The sequence below is a fragment of the Cibotium barometz genome, chromosome 38, assembly GCF_041138505.1.
Source record: "Cibotium barometz isolate CiBa-2024 chromosome 38, ASM4113850v1, whole genome shotgun sequence".
Taxonomy (NCBI): domain Eukaryota; kingdom Viridiplantae; phylum Streptophyta; class Polypodiopsida; order Cyatheales; family Cibotiaceae; genus Cibotium; species Cibotium barometz.
Window position 1 is genome coordinate 25,964,357 of NC_141083.1, and position 23,391 is coordinate 25,987,747.

General features: G+C 44.4%; 1 protein-coding gene across 3 annotated transcripts in view; it reads right to left on the bottom strand.

Moving 5' to 3' along the window:
* Positions 1–17,769, bottom strand: part of LOC147616524 (uncharacterized) — a 61,601-nt gene extending 43,832 nt beyond the window's left edge. For 2 of the 3 annotated variants that reach the window (XM_086777603.1, XM_086777605.1), the window contains exons 1-3: positions 17,617–17,751; positions 17,417–17,447; positions 15,870–17,330 (exon numbers count right to left, since the gene is read on the bottom strand). In XM_086777603.1, coding sequence (XP_086633729.1) covers positions 15,870–17,149 — 1,280 coding nt within the window. In that variant the 5' untranslated portion in view covers positions 17,150–17,330; positions 17,417–17,447; positions 17,617–17,751. Of the gene's footprint in view, positions 1–15,869; positions 17,331–17,416 lie in introns of all 3 variants that reach the window. The other variant, XM_086777604.1, reaches the window with a different exon arrangement.
* Between the last annotated feature and the right edge of the window lie 5,622 nt (positions 17,770–23,391).

Below are 23,391 nucleotides of genomic sequence, written 5' to 3' on the forward strand. Positions count from 1 at the left end.
ACCCGCCACTTCATTATTTTTCGGGCAAAGCATACATCATGGGCCAATATCACTTGTTACGGGTTGAAGACACCAATTCATATCTGCTAGACACACTTCACCGTCTTTCAGTAATTTTTCTTACGGTGGTGGCTTATGGCTGAGGGCCCATATGAGTTCAGCTATATCCAGGACACACCCTCTCCTACACCTGTGTCCTCTCCTGAACCTGTACTTACCGAAGACACCCCTGGTGTAGGCGGCCAGTCCAGCAGCAGAAAAACGCTGAAGCTGCACCTGATGTAGGCGGCCAGTCCAGCAGCAAAAAAACGCTGAAGCTGCTGTTAGAAGTCATCTCCTGTCTTTACTGATACACCAGGGCCTCTGTTGTGGGTGTGCCCGCCCTTGTAGGTGTTTTCTCATTTTTCCTCACTCCCCGTATTTTTCCCCCATTTTTCTATGGCTTGGGTGGCAGTCCTGAGCTCGCAAGAGGATCTATCTTCTGGCCGACTGTACCTGCAAATACCCGACTTCAGTTCTGTGAAGGCCGACTCAGGATAGTTGGCCGACTGGTATATGTGGCTGGTCATGGAGATTCAGAGCCTATCGGCTGCCTCTGTTGCAGGCCGACTACTGTATGGGGGCCATATAAAATGGCCCCACAGCCCTTGCCACGTATTGTCTTGTATTGTGTTGTATTCGGGATCCTCTTGTGTATATAGAGCAGAGTTACACACCTCTATCTCTCTCCTACTCTTGTGCTGTTTTTCTGCACTGTTCTTGCTCTAGTGTTTCCAGATTTTGTCATCATCTCCGCTGCGTATTCTGACATGGTACCAAAGCCCAAGGCTCTTGATAGTTCTTGGGAGTTGTGTGAGCAAGAGGGGGACTGTTGCGTTGTTGATTGGTGGACTGTTTCGGACTATTCGGGAAGACGAGAAGCAAGAGGAAGGCGGGCTGATTTGCTGGACAGCCACTTGCAGGTTAAGTTCTTCTTTGTTCCCACCCACCCACTCTTTTTCAGTTACATCCCTGCAATGGCAGATTTGTTAGAGATGGCTGAGAGGCATGTGAAGATCCCTACACTCCCCACGTTCCCAGTGGACCATCAGTTGGACGGGAACAACTATGGCATATGGAAGGTTATGATGGAATCTGTTCTGGAGTCGTACGACCTTGCTGATTTCATCGTTGTTGGGGTTCCACGGTCGGAGGTAGAGAAAGGGAAGTTACCGTCAATTCGTAAGGACCGGGAGGCTCAGGCACAATTGTGGGATCGTGTCAATGCCTGAGCATTCATCTTCCTCAACTGCACACCGCAAGTAATCAATCATATAAAGCATATGACGCTGGCCAGAGGTATATGGCAGCATTTGGCTTCTCTTTATAACATGGTATCGCCCATGAAGAGGATTTTCTTGGAAGTATAGATACGGGTTATGAGTCCTGCAAAGTCGTTGACGATGCGGGAGCGCATTAGCAAGCTGCAGGCTCTTCAGCAGGAAGTTCTTCAAGCTGGGAAGGAGATATCATCAGAGGATATGGCCATAACATTGCTGTTGCATTTGCCCTCTTAATACTCAGCATTTTACTGGTCTTTGATTACCAGTGGCAAGCTCAGCACCATCACGTGGGAGGAGCTTGTGCCCATGGTCTTGGACCAGGAGGAAAGATTCTAGAACCCTCCACAGGGGGGAGGTTCGGAGGCCTTAACTGGCCAACGGTCGAAAGGCCGTACCAAGGGCAAAGGGAAGGCTTCACTGGAGAAGTCTTCTGAGGAGAAGTCCGACGCTGACCGCAAGAAACTAAAGGCAGAGAGGACCTGTAATGATTGTGGCGAGAAATGCCACTATTGGAGATAGTGTCCCAAGTGGAACGCCGAGAAGGGGCAATCGTGAAGACTCCAGCTTTTGTGCACCTGGAGGTGATGGACACCAATGTTTCATTTTCTTCACGCAAGGCGGAGACTGGAGGACTCCGCTATACAGATACTCGGGAGTGGATTCTAGACAGTGGTGCTTCCAAGCACATGACTCCTTCCCGTTCAGATTTACAGGATTTCTGCAGGTATTCTGGTCACATTCTTACTAGGGATACATCCACTATCCCAATTCACAGTGAGGGGGGCAAGTTGGAGATAGTTCCCGATGGCAAAGGGGGGAAGCATTCCTCCCAGGTGTTGTATGTTCCCACACTTGGTTTTCATCTGTTAGTGCATCAGGTTTGCAAGACTAGTGTATGGGTGGAGTTTGATGAGCATTTTGTTGCTCTCGAGTCCCCGCGGGACAAGGCATGGAGTTTACAAACTTTCAGCACTCTTGTCATGTGCATGAAAGATGCCATGGACATTCTCAGGTGCTGGTCTAGAAGAGGCAGCCAGATAAAGAGTATGAACCAGACTTTAGGAGCATCAGGGTGTAGATGAGGTAGTAGCTTGGACTTGGAGCCAGGGCATGGATGATGCGCTGTCGATTGAACCAGGAAGGAACCCATGAACTGTCGGTTGCTAACAGAAGGTGGGCGGCTGGACTAGAACAGAGGCGGCTGACCAACCAAAGGCAGCTGGACCAACCCGAGGCGGCGCTGCGTTTTATGGATTAAAAGCCAAGACTGCTGGCCGACCAACAGCCGGCCAGTTCTCCAAGGAAATAAAAAAGGCCTATAAATAGGCAAGGTAGCTCATCATTGTACTCATTCAGTCCTTTAGGGATTGAGTCCTTTAGGGTCCAAGTAGGGACCAGGATTTTGGTGTTTATCACCCTTTTATGAAGACAACCTAGGGCTGTAGCAGAGTACCCTTTTTGTACTATATAAATATACTGAATTTCCAGCATCTCTCTCTCTCTACTCTCTCTCCATATTTGCGTTTTGCATCAGCATGTTTCCAAGAGTGTTTAGGGCTGAAAGAAGACTCCCAGAGCTTCCGCGTGTTACATTGGTATCAGAACATCAGGCTCAGCAAAGCTAAACATTGAATCAGTCCCATATGATGGTGTACAGGTCCAAGGTATAAGAAAGTACATGGATACGAAGCCCAAGGCAAGGAACACAGAATCGAGAAGAGCTCCTAGGAGGTTTGTTGGTGGTGTTCCACAAAGCCAAAGAGGATGGCAGTCCTGTGAGCCAGATATGTTCTCGAGCAACGGTCCCAAGGGAGGTTTATCCTCCAAGGGTGATGTGAGAGTGCCAGACTCATTTCTCAGGAATGAAGACCAAGATAGTGTTCAGAGTCAGGGCAGGAATGGATTGTGGACTAGATGGAACAGATGCATAGATCTTATTCTGAGACAGAGTGGTTTTGGAGAACGGGCCGGACTTTCAAAGAAAAAGGTTTGCCAGGGATGGATGGATGACTAAGGGACTTCGAGAAAAGATTGGGATGATAACAATTGTCACCAATTGGCCGACCATTTGGTCCATTTCTAGTTTTTGTGTCTCGTTCACTTGAGGCCAAGCCGGTGTCTCATGTGAAGAGGCCAGTATTTTGCTGACATGGACGAGAGCCAGACTGGTGCCACCCGTGTGTTAGCAGGAAGGTGTCGTATGGACGGAAGCCAGACTGGTGCCACCCGTGTATGACCTAGACTGTGTTCGACCCATGGGATTGTCACGCCATGGAAGAAGAACCAGTATTCGTGCCGTGTTTTGCTTATGGAACTGTCACTCCATAGGGAGACTCGTGCCTAGAACTGTGTCTTACCTATGGGACTGTCACTCCATAGGAAGACCAAGTTTTATATTTTACGTCGTGCCATTTTTGTGCCGACAGATATTTTGTACTTGTTCCATGAACGGGAGATATGTCCATGATACTATTTGCACATGCACACATGTTTTGCATGTTTGAAACTGTTTTTGCATGACTTGTATTTTTGTGTTTGCCTGCTTGACGTGTTACTTACTGAGCGGGGACGCCTGCCAGCGAGTCGTGAAGTCTGCTGTGTCTTCTGACGAGTTTTGGTGCATGTGAACAAGTGGTAAGTATATTGCACATGTTAATTTAATACCTTAATCTCTAACCTTTTGATTTATAAGGTCATTTGTTCACACTCACTTAAAAGTGGGCACCCACTTAGGGGCCAAGGTGGGGAGCCCCACTTAAGTGTGTGTGGGAGTGGGCATGGTCACCTACCACACCCCTTTGGAACTGGCCACCCACATGCAAGCGTGGGGGGGCCAGCCAAATCACTAGTCGTATTACTCCCTCTCCAACCTTAATAAAAGAAAGCCATCACCTCCATCGAATGCATGCTAGTGATCATCTCTTTGTTTTTTTTTGTTTTTTACAAACGGCGCCATCTTCACGAAGGCTACAGGCGGTTGTATTCGCTCAGGCAGCTGCTTCTCCCTCCTCCAACCGGCGGCTGTACTCTCTGCACTGCAAGCAAGCGCAGGCTGCGTACTCTCTCTCTCCCAGGCGACTGCATCTCCACAGGCTGCTCTACCTTCCGTACAGGCGGCTGCTGTACCAGTTGCGCTTCTGTACTCGCTGCTGGCGGCTGTACATCTACAGGCAGCTGCTGTACCAGTTGCGCTTCTGTACTCGCTGCTGGCAGCTGCCCCCACCAGAAGCAGCCAGGCAGTTCTATACGCCGCTGTCCATCTCCCACAGGGGCCAGTGTCTTCTCCATCTTTCTACGCAGCCTACCAAAGCAGCCGGCTGTGTGTCCAACACTAGAGCAGGCTGTGTGTACATCACCAACAAGTGGTGCTTTGCATCCAGATCGTTGTCCACCACCAGTAGGCTGTACCTTCCATGTGTAGCTGCTGTTCCTCCTTTTGGTAGATGTGCTTCTGCAGCCACGAGGCCATACTTTTCTTCAGGCAGCTACTCCTCTCGACAAGCTACTGCAGCCACGAGGCCATACTTTTCTTCCATGTGTAGCTGTTGTTCCTCCTTTTGGTAGATGTGCTTTTGCAGCCACGAGGCCATACTTTTCTTCAGGTAGCTACTCCTCTCGACAAGCTACTGCATCATAGTGTTTCTCTCAAAGTAACTGCGTATTGACACCATGAATTTTGGTCTTCCAACTACAATCCACAAGTAAGTGAATTTCAGATTTAAGTAAAGTACTTTGTGTCAAATCTGATAAGGGATTCATTCCCCACGGTAACACCCGTTCGGTGCCGGGTAGTCCAAGCTATTGGAGAACCTCGGTCCAAAGGTGCTGAGATCGGGAGAGCCAGGCGTTAGTACGAGAGCGCCTGTTTGTGCATGGTCTCCGAACACCATTGACGCGCTCTCCGCGGAGTCCAGTGAAAGCACAGGACCGTAGAGACTGGACCACGCTAGTGGTCGTTCTGCTTCGAGCATCTACTACGAGCCTATTTGTTTGGTACTGTATTCATATGTACATGGACATCATCTGGTTCTTGGAACCCATGGAGCATCGTATTTGTTAAATACTCCCAATAAATATATCATATATTGAGGGGGGGGTCGGCCCGTTCCGGCCCCAGTGCTGGTGTCCATCTATCCATTTCATTTCATTTCAATTTCAAGTTGTTATTAAGTTGTCCATTTCAAATTGTGATATTAAGTTGTGCTATTACGCGTGTGAGTGTCCAACGGAGTCTTTCCCACTTGACGGGATCGGTTTCATTGGTATCAGAGCACGGTTGTTTCCCTCTTCTTAGTGGGGAAACGAACCTGTGTACTGGACACCCCGCTTTTAGCACACTTAAACACAATGGACAGCCAAGGCAACCCTTTGGAAGTGCCTAATTCGAGGGGTCCATCTAGTGCCTCTCGTGGTTCTGATGCTCTGCGAGGAAGGCACAAGCCCCTTGAAAGGGTTAATGATAGTGAATCAAAGGGTCAACTGTCTCCAGGAAAGACAGTCATGCTTGAATAAGAGCCTGATGCAATGAGGGCTGAAATGGAACATATGAGAAAACTTTTGCACGCACAAGAGCAAATTTTTGCATGAAGATCCCCATGTGCAAAGTGCCATTGAAGCTAGGAAGGCTGATGCAATGGTAGATGTAACTTTTGAGTCTATGGCACGGGAAGTGGGCAAGAAGCCAAGGGAGTTGGCACTTGCCTACCTCCTCCGCAAAGGTGATATCAAAGAGGGGGACGACGGAGAGCTGAAATTCAAAAATCCACCTCGTTTGAAGCATGGAGATCCCGCATCTCAAAGGCTGAAATCTTTTATGCAAAGGTAAGAGATGACAGTCACCTCTCGACATGCATCTTCTCCACAAGGCACAAAGCCTGACAGATATATGTATGCCAGTGCTCATGGAGGGCATGAAAGTCACATGCATGCAAGACATGTATCCCATGGTAAGGGTGACAGGTCTGCTTCTAGAAAAATTTTGCCTTCTGAGTTGTCTCATGGAGAGACATTGCCATATGCAGGAAAGTCACATGCATCTGAGTTTCAAGTTCGTGGAGCACATGCCACCGTGCCTCATGAAACTTCTATGATGGCCCATGGAGCCCATGCAGATAGGGTTGCCCCGTTGGATAAGGGGAAAAGAAAAAGAGAAGACCATGAGCCTCATGCCAAAAAGCTCAAGGAATTTAAAGCAGGTGACAAATCTGTCAAGTTTGATGTCTTTCATGGAGAACATGATGCTTCTAAAGTGTTAGCATTTGTGGCACAATTTGACATTGCCTTTAGCGATGAGGACTTCACAGAGAAGTCTAAGGTACACCATGCTAGCATGTTTTTTAAAGGGACTGCTGCTCATTGGTGGATCACTGAAAAGATCACCAAGGATCCCATTTGCACCTGGAAGGAATTTAAGGATAGATTCTATGCTCAGTTTTTGCCACCAAATGCTGAGCAAACTCTCACTCAAAAGTGGGACAGGCTTGAGCAAAGAGATGATGAAAGCATGCAACAGTATGTTAACAAGTTCGGGAAAGTGTTGCTGGAAGTAACTCCCTTTATGCAAATCACTGAGGATGAAAGAAAAAGGAAGTTTCCCTCTGGACTGCAACCAGCATATCGTTCGGGCATTAAATTGCACCCGAAACATACTTTGCAACAGCTCACAGCTTCTGCTCTTGCTATGGAGCAACTGGTACTCAAGATTAAACAGGATCAAGGAGGTTCAAAGGGGAAAGACAAGGCTGTCCCAAATCTGCAAAAGGGTGGACAGCCACCTAAAAAGAACTTCCGGGAGACCTACAAGGGTGGTAAAGCTGAAAATACCACATCTAAAGATCAGGGCCCAAGGAAGAACAAATTCGGCTTAACCCCGGAGCAAAGAGAGTAATGTGCCAAGGATGGAAAACGTTAATGAACATTTCCTAGTTGCTCCACTAAATGGATGTGATGTATTGTTGGGCAAGCCGTGGCACCATAAGCTTGAGCCCCGCAAAGACTACAAGTCTAATATGATTTCTTTTATGCATAAAGGCCGCATGCAATTTATTGATGCTAGCAAAGAAGGGGATTCCATCCCACTTGTATCACACATCCAAATTAATAAAGCAATCAAAAAGAGTCTTTCTGCGTACTTGGTTTTTGTGCGTGATAGCCTTGTGCCAAATCATCAAAATGTGGATGCTATGTCTAATGCTAGGCTGAATTTTCTTTATGCATTCAATGACTGTTTTGCTGATACTTTGCCAAGAGAATTACCTCCCTAAAGGCCCGAAGATCACCACAGAGATCTTGTGCCAGGTAGTTCTCCACCCAACAAACCCGCATACCAAGTCAGTGCTGCACAACAAGAAGAGATCATGAAGCAGATAAACGAGCTTTTAGATAAAGGTTTGGTTCAGCCCAGTTCCTCACCTTATTGCTCTCCTGTACTTCTTGTTCAAAAGAAGGACGGTTCATTCCGTATGTGTGTGGACTATAGAGCTTTGAACAAGCTTACCATCAAGAACAGATTCCCAATTCCGCGTATTGATGATATTTTAGATAAGCTTCATGGCTCAGCTTGTTTTAGCAGACTTGATTTGAAGAGTGGTTATCACCAGGTACGAGTGGTGCCACAAGATGTCCATAAAACTGCATTCAGGACAGCCTTCGGATTATATGAATTTTTGGTAATGCCTTTTGGTCTCACCAATGCTCCTGCTACGTTTAATCGTATAATGGATAGGATATTCCGACCCCATCGCAAATTTACAGGAGTATTCTTTGATGATATCTTGGTTTTCTCCAAGAATGAGCAGGAACACAGAACTCATTTGGTTACAGTATTTGAAGAGTTGCGGAAGCATAAGCTTTTCATTAATGCCAAGAAAAGTGAGTTCTTCCTTTTAGAGATTCATTATCTGGGTCATATTGTATCCAAAGATGGAGTTACAATGGATCCTGCAAAGATAGAGACCATTTGGAATTGGCCCGAATTGCAAAACGTACATCAAGTACGTAGTTTTCTGGGATTATGTTTGTATTATAGGCGTTTCATCAGGCATTTTGCTATGATAGCCACTCCTCTACATGATCTCACAAAGAAGAAAATCACTTTCAAATGGACTTCAAAAGAACAGGATGCTTTCTTGCAGCTCAAGCATGCTATCATATGTGGTCCAGTTTTGATTGTTCCTGACTTGCACAAGTCATTCGTAGTTGAATGTGATGCTTGTGGTGATTGTATAGGAGCTGTCCTAAATCAAGAAGGGCATGCAGTTGCATACGAGAGCCGTCGTTTGCATGATGCTGAGCTTCATATGGATATCTATGAGAAAGAGCTCTTGGCTGTAATTCATGCCTTAAAGATATGGAAACATTATCTTCTTGGGGCTGAATTTGTAATCAAGACAGATCATCAAAGCTTGAGATACTTTTTATCTCAAACAAAGCTTTCAGAGAAGCAGATGAGAATGGCAAACTTTCTTTCCATGTTTCATTTTCAGATTGTGCATACTCCAGGAAAGAAAAATGTAGTGGCCGATGCACTATCCAGGAGGCCTATGTAGCTGCAGTCTCAGTGGCCTCTCATGGAGACTTATCTGCTATGCGAGATTTGCATCATTTGGATGCTGATTTTCGCCATATATGGACTGATTTGATGGCTGGTCATTCGCAGGCCTCTTATGTTATCAACGAGGGTTATCTTATGAAGGATAATTGTCTGTGTGTGGTGAAGGATTTGCGTCCAAAGGTTATGGAGGAATGTCACGCTCCACCTTATGCTGGTCATAGAGGTATCATGCCTACTACACGCATGATTGAGAGATATTTCTTTTGGCCAAGCATGCGTAAAGACATTGAGGCTTATGTGCGTGCATGTATTACTTGCCAAAAGGTGAAATTTGAAAGGCAAAAACCTCCAGGTTTGCTTCAGCCATTGCCTATTCCCTCGCAACCTTGGGAAAGTATTACTATGGATTTTATTATGGATTTGCCTAGATCCCAACATGGGAATGATGCTATTTGGACCGTTGTGGATAGGTTTAGCAAGCAAGCTCATTTCTTGCCCGTCAAGAAAACCATTAAAGCAAGCTGATCATATGGTAAAGCTTTTTCTTGCTAATATTTTCAAGCATCATGGTATGCCTAAATCCATTGTTGGGGATAGAGATCCCAGGACTACAAGCCCCTTTTGGAGGGCTTTATTTGATAATATGGGTACTAAACTTGAGTTTTCATCAGCTTATCATCCCCAAACGGATGGCCAAAGTGAAGCTACAAATTCAGCCGTGTTGGATTTGTTGAAATGTTATGTGGCAGATCAAAAGACTGCATGGGAGAAGTATCTTCCATCTGTTGAGTTTGCCTACAACAATACAATCCATGCTTCCACGAGAAAGGCTCTGTTCGAGATTATCTATGGCATAGTGGTATTGCCACCCATCCTTCGTACCAAGGATGAGATTTTTGCAGCTGATGAATATGTTCGTGACTTGGATGTAGCCTTTGGTCAGGTACGGACAGCCATTGCAAGATCTCAGGATAAGCATAAAATGGCTGTTGACAAGCATAGAAGGGACATGGAAGTCAAAGAAGGTGAAGAAGGGTCCCTCTCTTGCCTGGGAGGTTGAAAGCCTGAAAATTAAATTGCAGGAAGGTTTAGTGGCCACAAAGAAGATGGAGAAAGGGTGGGCCGCAGTGGTTAAGCAAGAATTAGAGAAAGAATGTACAGAAGTGGTAAGAAAACACCCCACCCCCACCCCCATTATACATGATATCTTGGAAGAGGAGAAGAGGAGGAAGTTCCGTGCTCTTCATGTGAGGGTGACAGGACTAAAGGCTCTTTATGTGAGGGTGACGGGACTAAAGGAGGTGGAATCCCCCAAGGTTGATGCTGTAACCCCATGCAAGAAACTCAAAGTGGAATGCACCCCTTATGTGTACACATGACGTGTGGAATGGGACACTCACGAGCTTCGAAAGAGGCCAGGACGAGAAGGATCATATCCTAAGCTTCTCCTCGCTATTATGGACCCTTCAAGGTGATTCAGAAGATCAATGAAGTGTCCTACAGGCTTGCTTTACCTAGTCACTGGAAGATTCACAATGCTTTTCATGTGAGTCTATTTCGGAAATATAAGGGGCCAGATCCTGATGAGCCTGTCACAGAAGATCCACCAGAGATTGAAGAGCTTGAGGAGATCCTCCAGCCAGAACAGATTGTTTTTCACAAGGAGCAAAACCTACCTGCAGCAAAGCTTTCCAGGAGATACCTTGTGAAGTTTAAGAATTATTTGCCTATTGATACAAAGTGGGTAAATGAGGATTATTTGTTGACTACCCACAGTTGTTGCAGGCATATCTTGAGGCTTTTCAGTTGAGGACAACTCTTTAGAAGCTCGGGGGGATGTCACCAATTGGCCAACCATTTGGTCCATCTCCAATTTTTGTGTCTTGTTCACTTGAGGCTAGGCCGGTGTCTCATGTGAAGAGGCCAGTATTTTGCTGACATGGACGGGAGCCAGACTGGTGCCACCCGTGTGTTAGCAGGAAGGTGTCGTATGGACGGGAGCCAGATTGGTGCCACCCGTGTATGACCTGGACTGTGTTCGACCCATGGGATTGTCACGCCATGGAAGAACCAGTATTCGTGCCGTGTTTTGCTTATGGGACTGTCACTCCATAGGGAGACTCGTGCCTAGAACTGTGTCTTACCTATGGGACTGTCACTCCATAGGAAGACCAGGTTTTATATTTTACGTTGTGCCATTTTTGTGCCGACGGATATTTTGTACTTGTTCCATGAACGGGAGATATGTCCATGATACTATTTGCACATGCACACATGTTTTGCATGTTTGAAACTGTTTCGCATGACTTGTATTTTTGTGTTTGCCTGCTTGACGTGTTACTTACTGAGTGGGGACGCCTGCCAGTGAGTTGTGAAGTCTGCTCTGTCTTCTGACGAGTTTTGGTGCATGTGAACAGGTGGTAAGTATATTGCACATGTTAATTTAATACCTTAATCTCTAACCTTTTGATTTATAAGGTCGTTTGTTCACACTCACTTAAAAGTGGGCACCCACTTAGGGGCCAAGGTGGGGAGCCCCACTTAAGTGTGTGTGGGAGTGGGCATGGTCACCTACCACACCCCTTTGGAACTGGCCACCCACATGCAAGCGTGGGGGAGCCAGCCAAATCACTAGTCATATTACTCCCTCTCCAACCTTAATAAAAGAAAGCCATCACCTCCATCGAATGCATGCTGGCGATCATCTCTTTGTTTTTTTTTGTTTTTTTACAAACGGCGCCATCTTCACGAAGGCTACAGGCGGTTGTATTCGCTCAAGCGGCTGCTTCTCCCTCCTCCAACCGGCGGCTGTACTCTCTGCACTACTACAAGCAAGCGCAGGCTGCGTACTCTCTCTCCCCCAGGTGACTGCATCTCCACAGGCTGCTCTACCTTCCGTACAGTCGGCTGTACATCTACAGGCAGCTGCTGTACCAGTTGCGCTTCTGTACTCACTGCTGGCGGCTGTACATCTACACGCGGCTGCTGTACCAGTTGCGCTTCTGTACTCACTCCTGGCGGCTGCCCACTATCTACAGGCGGCTGCCCCCACCTGAAGCGGCCAGGCGGTTCCATACGCCGCTGTCCATCTCCTGCAGGCGCCAGTGTCTTCTCCATCTTTCTACGCAGCCTACCAAAGCAGCCGGCCGTATCCAACACCAGCAGGCTGCGTGTACATCACCAACAAGTGGTGCTTTGCATCCAGATCGTTGTCCACCACCAGCAGGCTGTACCTTCCATGTGTAGCTGCTGTTCCTCCTTTTGGTAGATGTGCGTCTGCAGCCACGAGGCCATACTTTTCTTCAGGCAGCTACTCCTCTCGACAAGCTACTGCATCATAGTGTTTCTCTCAAGTAACTGCATATTGACACCATGAATTTTGGTCTTCCAACTACAATCCACAAGTACGTGAATTTCAGATTTAAGTAAAGTACTTTGTGTCAAATCTGATAAGGGATTCATTCCCCACGGTAACACCCGTTCGGTGCCGGGTAGTCCAAGCTATTGGAGAACCTCGGTCCAAAGGTGCTGAGATCGGGAGAGCCAGGCGTTAGTACGAGAGCGCCTGTTTGTGCATGGTCTCGGAACACCATTGACGCGCTCTCCGCGGAGTCCAGTGAAAGCACAGGACCGTAGAGACTGGACCACGCTAGTGGTTGTTCTGCTTCGAGCATCTACTACGGGCCTATTTCTTTGGTACTGTATTCATATGTACATGGACATCATCTGGTTCTTGGAACCCATGGAGCATTGTATTTGTTAAATACTCCCAATAAATATATCATATATTGAGGGGGGGGTCGACCCGTTCCGGCCCCAGTGCTGGTGTCCATCTATCCATTTCATTTCATTTCAATTTCAAGTTGTTATTAAGTTGTCCACTTCAAATTGTGATATTAAGTTGTGCTATTACGCGTGTGGGTGTCCAACGGAGTCTTTCCCACTTGACGGGATCGGTTTCAACAGTCATCCAAGAACAGTTTGGAATCCCGTCATCAAGTTTAGCAGAGGGGGATGTCATGTGCATGAAAGATGCCATGGACATTCTTAGGTGCTGGTCCAGAAGAGGTAGCCAGATAAAGAGTATGAACCAGACTTTAGGAGCATCAGGGTGAAGATGAGGTAGTAGCTTGGACTTGGAGCCACGGCATGGATGATGCACTGCCGGCGGAACAAAGAAGGAACCCATGAGGTGTCGGCTGCTTACAGAAGGTGGGCGGCTGGACCAGACCAGAGGCGGCTGACCAACCAGAGGCGGCTGCACCAACCCGAGGCGGCACTGCGTTTTATGGATTAAAAGCCAAGACTGCTGGCCGACCAATAGTCGGCCAGTTCTCTAAGGAAATTTGCATCAACATGTTTCCAGGAGTGTTTATGGCTAAAAGAAGACTCCCAGAGCTCGCCACTTAAGTGTGGATACGCTGCAGGTGCAAGCTTTCCGGGACCAGCTGGAGGATAGCTTGCCAGTTCATGGCAACAGTTGGCAGGAACTTCCCAGTACAGATGTTGGTAGTTCTTGTGTTCGTCAGTCAGAGGAAACTTTACAGGTAACTTATGCTCGTAGTATTCGGGACAAAGAAACTCCTGTAGATGAGGAAGTTCTTTCCACGAGGACCTATTGGAAAGCCAGGCAAGTGGCAGTTGATTACTTGCAGAAGGAGGTGGATGTTGCACATTCTCCAGGCTTTGTGGTTCCGGATTCAGAGAGGGTTGGTTACAGGTTTCCGAAGGCCTTGAGTGGTCTTCAGCAGGTTTCCAGGACTTGGCATCCCACCGTAACAGGTGAGGCATCTTTGACTCGGAAGCAGAATGGTTTATTGATTTGGTTGATGGATACCAAATTAGACGGGAGCTTCCTGAGGCTATTGAGCTCATGGTTGCAGATGACTCTTTGGGAGGCAAGATTGCGTATCTTGTGGTTTCTGCAGCATGCGAAGGATCTTGGTCTCTTTTACACACGAGGGGGATTGATGGATGGAGTCTACCGCCACGGTTGGAGTGACTCAGATTGGGGAGGAGGTCCAAACACAAGGAGATCTACTTCACGCTCAGGAGCAATTTTATGGAGCAGTAAGAGGCAGCTATCTCTTGCCTTGTCGACAAAGGCAAAGTACCGGGCTGCTTGTGGTGCTGCTTGTGAGGTGGTGAGGTTGCAGAGGTTGCATGGCAAGATTGGACTTCCATTGGAGGAACCCACGGTCATCCAGAGGCACTTTGTTCGTGAACAGATCATTGCTAATGACATCTTGCTAGAGTTCTATTCGACGGAGGACAATACGGTGGACGTCTTCACAAAGTCACTATCTCAGGCTTTGCTTAGGCGGCACTCCAACTCCCTGTGGTTGGTTTCACAGCCAGGAGCTGAGAGGGGGTGCTAGAAGTCATCTCCTGTCTTTACTGATACACCAGGGTCTCTATTGTGGGTGTGCCCGCCCTTGTAGGTGTTTTCTCATTTTTCCTCACTCCCCGTATTTTTCCCCCATTTTTTTGTGGCTTGGGTGGCAATCCTGAGCTGGCAAGAGGATCTATCTTCTGGCCGACTATACCTGCAAGTACCCGGCTTCAGTTCTGTGCTAGCTGACTCAGGACAGCTGGCCGACTGGTATATGTGGCTGGTCGTGGAGATTCAGAGCCTGTCGGCTGCCTCTGTTGCAGGCCGACTACTATAAAAATGGCCCCACAGCCCTTGCCACTTATTGTCTTGTATTGTGTTGTATTCGGGATCTTCTTGTGTATATAGAGCACAGTTACACGCCTCTATCTCTCTCCTTCTCTTGTGCTGTTTTTCTGCACTGTTCTTGCTCTAGTGTTTCCAGATTTTGTCATCATCTCCGCCGCGTATTCTGACAGTTGCACCTGATGTAGGCGGCCTGCACCAACAGCAGCAAGACTTGATGTATTTGTGATTGAAGAAAACGTTGGAGTCTTTTATATGAGTGAAGGGCTGCTGGTCGGTCAAGGTGAAGTGGCAGCCAGCAGCACAAGACAATAAAAACCAAAAATATCCAAAGGTGCCCTTTTTGGGCTGGATAAAATGGCATATTTCCACAAATAGTGCATCTTCACTCGATGATCCCAATGTTTGACACCTCCGTTGACTCACTGTCACACCGTCACTTTGCGGTGGATGGTCCATGTGTGGATGGTCCGTTGTAGTGGATAGTCCATGTGGGCACCCTTGGTGGCTACAAGAATCAACACGACCCAACTCCAATATTTTGTGACAGCCAAAGCTGTATTCAACTTGGAAAGAACACAGTTTTCATGAGAGAACAAAGCATATTGAAGTTCATTATCATTTTGTTCGTGGAAAGATTCAAGAAAAGGAAGTGGAATTCATCTATTGTTCTACAGAGGAACAAGCTGTAGCAGTCAAGCAGCCCGAATGCTCATAAGCATGAGTTTGAAGACAGAGTACAGCAGAATTCAATAAGCGTTTAGCATTTTCATCAACTTGGGCTTCTTCTGCAATTGGTCACCCTATGGCTTAGGCTCACAATTAGTTGTGAAACATTCTTTGTAATTTGGAGCATTGCTCACACATTAATATAGAGATTAGTAGTAGGTTACTGATAAGCTATTTGTTTGTAATATAAGCATGACTGCTATATAGCAGTCACCTGGGAGCAATGCATTCAATAAAAAGTGACGCGGGTTAGCATAGCTCATAAATATGCTATAAGCTGCTCTTTGTTTTTGTATTCTCTGCTCATTGGATACAGTAAGAAATCTGTCCTCTTATACAGCCCCTAAAATTTGTAAGAGCCAACACTACTACTGCTAGTGGCTAGAAGATAGAAAGCTCCACAAGGCACATAACAAGTACAGCAAGGACGCACATGTGACAAGGTAAGCAGTAGGTCCAACTTCCAAGATCACATCCACACTGGTCACAACTCAAGCATGTGCTAAAATGAAAACTTGCATTCAACCCTAATCGTGAAAGAAACCATGTTGTGCTACAAGCAGATAACATAAGTGATGAGAACACTGACCAGAATTCCCTGTCGCAAGTGCGTAACCGGCATACCGAATAAGGAAGAGAGTTCCAACAAACTACACACCAATCTGGAAGCGCCCTGAATCGAACACATAGGAAACACAAGAGACCTTCAAACAGATTCTCCATAGAAGTAAACTGTTGAAGCTCACTTAAAAGCTCTTGGCTCTGCTGCTTATTTCTTGTTGTGATAGTCTTGTTCACCAAAAACTCAAAGTAAGAACAGATCAACTCTGGCAAAAGCACTTCAATCCCGTACAGATGAGTTTGATCCTTGAACCTCAGCTTCTGGGGCTCTTCATCAGACTCCTCTGCAGGGCCTTTCCAGCATGTGGGCGCTTCCTGTGTAACTTGCAATCCGTCAAGGTTCATTGGGTGGGCATCTGGTTTGTAATCCACTTGCGCCCATAATTCCTTACTAAACTGCAGAGAAATTTTCACGGGTGTATCTAGAAAGAAACCAAGAGCTGATGCCGCATCATCATCCCGAACAATACCACCAATGTGGATGAGTAGATGTACATTGAGCAATTTGGGATCTGGCTTCACAATACACCACCGTATAAATTTACTGCAATCAAAAACAGTGGAATCTGGCTCTTTCCAATCAGCTATCTCCTGTGCAAATTCACTCCGTAGCCTTGCATCTTCAGCCATGGCATATAGAAAACCCTTAGACCGATACTGCAATTGCACTGCACTATTTACATTCTCACAAGCTGCTAGATCATAGCCGTAGTGATCCGGAGAGTCGTCATCAGAGTCAACCGCCATGTCAGACTCTTCACCACCACTAAGTGAATCATCGTCATCATCGCCATCTTTGGCTACCGGATTTCGGTCTTCTGAGCTCACTTCCTTGGCATCTCCTGTCACCCCCTTCTGCAACCTTTCCCCTCTCCTGGCTTCATACTTTTGCAATGCTAGAAACAAATAATCTAGCACTTGGCTTAGTGCATCCGGCTGAATGTCCACGCGCTCTAGCTTCTCATTGAGTGTCATGAGTGCGTTTTCAAAAACTTCATCCGATTTAGATCCCATGGTGGTTACAAGAAAGACCTCATCAGACGAAGTTGTAGCAGTGGATTGGCATCCCACCATACAGAAAGATGATGGGATAACAATCTGTATTAACCTGCCATTGGCTTCCAGTATGATAGAAGAATCAGACATGTCAACAAAGCTCATGGTGATTGATCCTAACTCATTCTGCCGCCCAGCGATCCATGCAATGGCCACTTCTCTGATGCAACTCATATTTGATTCTGTATCCATGCTGGAGCCAAGCCTCTTCAAATCTCTGAAAAGCACATGCACCTTCAGCAGGAGCTTACTCCGGCTACTTTACCACAATTTAACACTGTGAACCTGCCAAAGTGTTGCACAGCTGATAATCGAACTTCTAGTAATTAATGCGCTTTGATTGGCAGCTGCCCAAACCCTCATGAAGCTTGTTCTGCACATGGCCATCAAAAAATACAGTTTTACAACCGCAAAATTTAAAAAGCATCAATTCGCACACTTGCAGGCGTCGGAGTTTACCAGTGGCCCAACTTGAAAAAAGCACGGATTCCTGCATTTGCAAATGACCCATCAAACGAAAAACACAGATTTTTGCGTTTGCAAGCGACTCAACATGAGAAAAGAACAGACCCAACATGAAAAAAGCACACGACTGCGTGTTTGCAAGTGACTCAACAGAAGAAAAAAGCACAGTTTTTTGTGTTGAGCAGAAAAAGCACCAGTTTCTCCATTCTGCAATTGACCCACTAAGCAAAATTCTGGTTCAGGAGTCAGGACTTTCTCTGCGATCCCTGTCCGAAAACGCGTGGTTTTGTCTTTCACTGTAGAGCAGCTCTTTTAATCCAAAGCGCATCAAGCTTTTTGCTCCACCTGGTAAAAATTTATATTTATTTATTTCTTTTTATGGTAATCGTTCTTCTGCAAATTGAAGAGGGAGCGAAAAATAATAATAGTTGGGCTAAGTTAATTAAGCACCATGACGAGAAAAAAATTGGGGAAAAAGGGAATGCAGAAATTGACCTGTTCGCAAGTCGACGAGGAAGACGCCTGCTAATTTTGGCTCGAAGCTTTTTGGAGCTGTAACTTTCAGTTAATGGCCTGCAGGACTCGCCTTGGCCGCTCGATGCGTACTTGCAGTATCGATGTCTGACACGTGCCCACGTGTGGACAATCAAACATTCTTTAACCTTTTTGGCCACACCTTGCATTTAAGACAAAGGATAATCTATAATTTTTAGGAGTGACATCATCTCATATGGCACAAGGATTTCTTTATGGCCAACTATTATTTATACTAGCCGGCAACCCGTGCTTCGCAAGTCTTTTGAAATTCCAAATTCAAATTCTACCCAAACCTCTTCCTCTCCTTCCTGAACCTCCAAATTTTTACCACATGGCAACTTTGTGAAACTCTTCCTTAAGATAATATAGAGATGGGACGGAGATTTTGTTGACACATTAATTAGCTTGAACCTTAGCTTTTGAAAATGAAAGGCATTGTGGCTACCTTAGTGTGGGAAGTCGCGGATTTGATGCTTCACGAACATTCCCGAGCTCTCTTTTCTCGATGCTTCGATGAAGGCTTTATAAGCCCGCTGAGTGCCATTTAGAGGCTCTACGCCCCCGAGAGAGAGAGAGAGTGAGTGAGTGAGAGAGACGCCCTGGAGATATACTTGTAAGCATGCTGGAGAGAGAGAGAATGGCATTGCCGCGAACACACACACACACACACACACACACACACACGACAATACCTGCATGCGAGCTCGGTGTTATTTAAAAAAAACTATGGTCTAAGCCAAGTCCTGGATCTTAGGCAGACCGTGCCCGCTTTTGCCGACACTAATTAATTAATGTGGACGTAGCCTGAATACTATCCATGGGACCCAAATACACACATTAGGTAGCTAAGACCTAAAACATGATCAAGAACCTACTTTTGCTTGTGGGGGATTGGGTGGGAAAACAAGAGGGTAGAAGAAAAGGGAAGAACAATAAAGTAGAAGAAGAGGTGTGTGTGTGTGTGTGTGTGTGTGAGAGAGAGAGAGAGAGAGAGAGAGAGAGAGACCTCCTCCTTCCCTTGTACACCTATTCCATTTCCTTGTTGAGGCCACCTTGGTAGCTTGAATTATGGCTTGGCCTTAATGCATCAAAATCCAACCCATGCCAAAGCACCACTCATTGAGGGCTCATGCCATAATCTTGGCTGCTCTCTTTGAATCAAGGTGTCTTGATATAACCAACTACTTTTATGAACTTTGTTGTGATAAAATGTTTCGCATATATGGCACCGCGCACCCATTTGAATTGCAATGATCTTTGAATAGATGGCCCAATCTTTGTCATCAAAGTGAGAGATAGTGCAATTGTACACAAAGAGAAGTCAAATTTTGGTAAAGACTTTATTATCAATTGATTGAAGCTAAAGACAAAATCTCTTTGTCTCTTTACCTTGACTAGTGACTCTAGTTATATTTCATAATGTTTACACAACAACGTACTTTCTTCCCCCCTATTTTCCCTTGATTTATGTAACTCATTTTTGCATGGTTGCATTGATTTCAAGGAACAGTAGTTGAGCAATCACCAAAATTTCATTTCTTCTTACAAGATATATAGCTTTTGTATTGCACAACAATCTAGTCCAAGGAGATTCATGTGCAACGAGCTATAAAAACCAACTCTTCATGTAATTGATATTTGAAGTCTTTAAACATATAAAAAGCAATTTTACAAAGTAGCCATAAGCCAAAACAATGTTTCGATATAACACTTATGAACCTTTTTTCAAGATAGTGAGAAATGATCAAATGTGTTGATGGGATGTGTTCATAAAAGGAAAACATGAGCAATGCATTGGGATCTTGTTAATATTGTGCACGATGGATGCAAATGCGATTAGCAAACTTCGATCAATTGATCATAAAGGCTTTACCAAAATTTGACTTCTCTTTGTCTCTTTACCTTGACTAGTGACTCTAGTTATATTTCATAATGTTTACACAACAATGTACTTTCTTCCCCCCCTATTTTCCCTTGATTTATGTAACTCATTTTTGCATGTCAGTACAACAAAAAATCCAAATAAAAAATACAATGGAAAAGGTGTATTTTTGGCCAACATGCATAAAAATTAAGATAATTTCTTTGCTTTATGTTTAAAAACATTCATTGTTTGCTCAAGTTTTTCTTGTTCTAAAAGATACAAATTTGTTTCGGTTTGGAAAGTAATTGCTTCTTGGGTCCACCCACTTTCTAGTATTTAATCATTTTCCTACCCATAGGTTTATCCTAGCCAAATTAGGTCACGGGGTTGGGTTTTTTTTTTGTAAATGGTTCCCTTTCCCAAGGCCGTGATCATAGAAGATGAAAGTTTCAAGCCAAAAATTTGAGAGAGTCTCTTCACAGCCATTAAAGGAGCTATATTGAGGGTCTTTATATTTACTTGTGGTTGATTTAGTTTTTATGATAATGTAAGAGATCTCTTCATATCCATTTGCACAGTTGGATGAAGTGTCTTTAGTTTTTGATGTCATTGTTGCACCACTAGAGGACATGATACATAGTGTCGTTCTACAACCCACCCCATGGGCCATTTTGATAAATTCAATTGTATGTAAAAATAGACTACCTTGGAGAGGCCTATTTTAAGAAAAATTTACTTTTTCTATCAATTAGCTTTTTAGTATACATATATTATTATTATATAATATAAAAGTATATTATTTTTACTTTGATATTTTATATTATTTAAATTTTAATAAAGATAATTATAATAATAATCAACCTTAAATTATTCATAACAATCATTTTGGATAATGGAAGCGAGTTGCTGGTGTCAGGAATATCTTTTATGAGACTCAACGTTGGGTGTCGATAGATATGCATGTCATATCCAATGATTTGCACTTGCATCAACTAGCCAATCAAGTAATAAATTAATTGATTAAAATAAACATCCATATAAAAGTTCATATCAACAAGACAATGCAACCAATACTTTCCATGCATGTACGGATTCACCCGCGTACGCATAAAGTAAGCTACGATCACCCGGGTTTAGAAAGGCATCCCAATCTAAACCCGTCTGAGAGAATTCATAACATGAAAACACGGGAATATAAATATTCCATGAATTCTTTTAAGAATCCATAATTTACACAACATGGGAATACATAAAATATTCCATGAATTCATCCTCATAACAACATGAGATAGATATCTTAAATTCTATGTAACTATGGATTGAAGTTCTATCAAAAGTTTGTATGTCTTGGAGTATGTTCAACCACAGAAAGGTATACATCAAGAAGACCAAGACATGGATGGTGTGGGTGTTGATCTAAGCATATGAGTGCATGCATTTTTGATAAAACATTGATAAGTAGTGCATGGATGGTATTTTGTCATTTGGACAAGTGCATTGGATTTAGTGATCCATTTGAGCCAAAACATTAGTGGGTGGAGTTACCTTAAATTTTGAAGGGAGTTAAATAGGAGGCAAATCTTGCACAGCTTATATAGAAGGATGCTCTCACAAAATGACAAGGCATGGTAGGAATGTTAGCTTTGAGAATTAGTTTTAAGTGATTTTCCAATATCAAGCTAATCACTATACCTTTGCACTTTGATTGGAGTTTCTATACTTGTCTGTAGATAGTGAAGAATCGACAATAGTTGTGAGTTTAGTAGGGAAGAAACGTGATACATGTATAACTCCTACAAATTCGGTAAATCAATTCTGTAGTACTTGTCTCTAGAGATATTGAGGAGTCAAGGATAGTTGTGAGTTTAGCAAGGGAGAATGTGATGGATCATAACTCCTACAAATTTGGTAAATCAATTTTACAATGCTATGGTCAACTGTTCGGTGGGTGGCCAAGCCAATAAGGCAAGGGCAACCAAGTGTGGATTGATTGGGCATCAACACTATACATTGATAAGGTATGGACACCCAAGTGCAAATTGATTGGGCTAGGCACTATATATTGATGAGAGAAAACAAGTGTCTCTAGTTATAGTAACAAATGGGAAAATGTTGGACATGGAGCTGCTGGTTAACTAGCCTCTCCCACCCTTATTTATGGGAAATTCGGGTTATTTGTTTGCTGAATATCTTATGTTCTACGTGATATCTTAAAGGACACTCTTTAAAGAAAACCATCGGTACAAATGTGTGTTTAGAAAGCTGAAAAATGTTGGACATGGAGTTGGCTAACTAGCCTCTCCCACCCTTATTTATGGGAAACTTGGGTTATTTGTTGTTGAATATCTTATGTTCTACGTGATATCTTAAAGGACACTCTTTAAAGGAAACCCTAGGTACAAATGTGTGTTTAGAAAGCTGGATAGTTTATAGCCACAGTTTTAGTTGGAGGATAGGAGTCAAGGATAAGACGTAGAAACAAATCTAACTTTTGGGTTAAATTTTGTATAAAGAAAATATACACATGTATTCCTTTTTCTTGTAAATATATATATAATATGGTTTAGGTTTACATGAGTGATAACTCATGTGGAAACATACACATGTATTCCTTTTTTCTTATGCATATATATACAATACGGTTTAGGTCTACATGTGTGATAACTGATGTAGAAACATACACATGTATTCCTTTTTCTTATGCATATATATACGATAGGGTTTATGTCTCCATGTGTGACAATGTAGAAAGAGTATTGAGAACAGTGGTACCAAAGCGTAGCAATAGGATATTTCCACAAAATGGATATACGGGAGGTCCTCCATTACCTTAAGGTTTTAGGATTTGGATGGCTAGACCAGTTCGTGGGAAACATCCAGTTAAGCGTGCATTAGCGTGAACAAAACTGAGATGGGTGACCTCTCGGGACACCCAATTTCCAACATGGTATCAGAGCCATTGTCATCTACCTCAGCGTTGGCATTTGCTTTTGCCTTGTGTACAAGTTGTAGGGTATAGGCAAAGACAAGCCCATGAGCCTATGAGCCCAAGCTTACCATGTGCCTCTGAGCCAAGCTGGTTAGAGCCATAAACCAAGCCAAAGCGCCTTTGAGCCCAAGCTACTCGCAGCCTCTAAGTAAACAAGCCATCCGTCATGCTACAACCTTTGAGCCAAGCCGTCCCTTGTGCTACAGCCTCTGTAGTTGTGTGAAAATCGCTTAGAGCTACACTTTGGCACCGCTTTTCTCAACACTCCTCCTTGGTACCAACTTGTCCACTTTTTCTTAGCTTAAAAGTTGATCTTGTCCATGTTTTCTTGCCTCAAAGGCTCAACTTGGCTTATGTAGTGACTTAGAGGTCACACTTCAACATCAGAGCTAAGAAAAAGTGGACAAGTTGGCACCACTCAAAGCGTAGCACTAGGAGGTTTCCACAAAATAGATAGACCGTTGCTAGGTCTATCCATTTTGTGGAAACCTCCTAGTGCTATGCTTTGGCACCACTTTTCTCAACTCCTTGGTGCCAACTTGTCCTCTTTTTATTAGCTTAGAGGTTGAAGTTATGGTC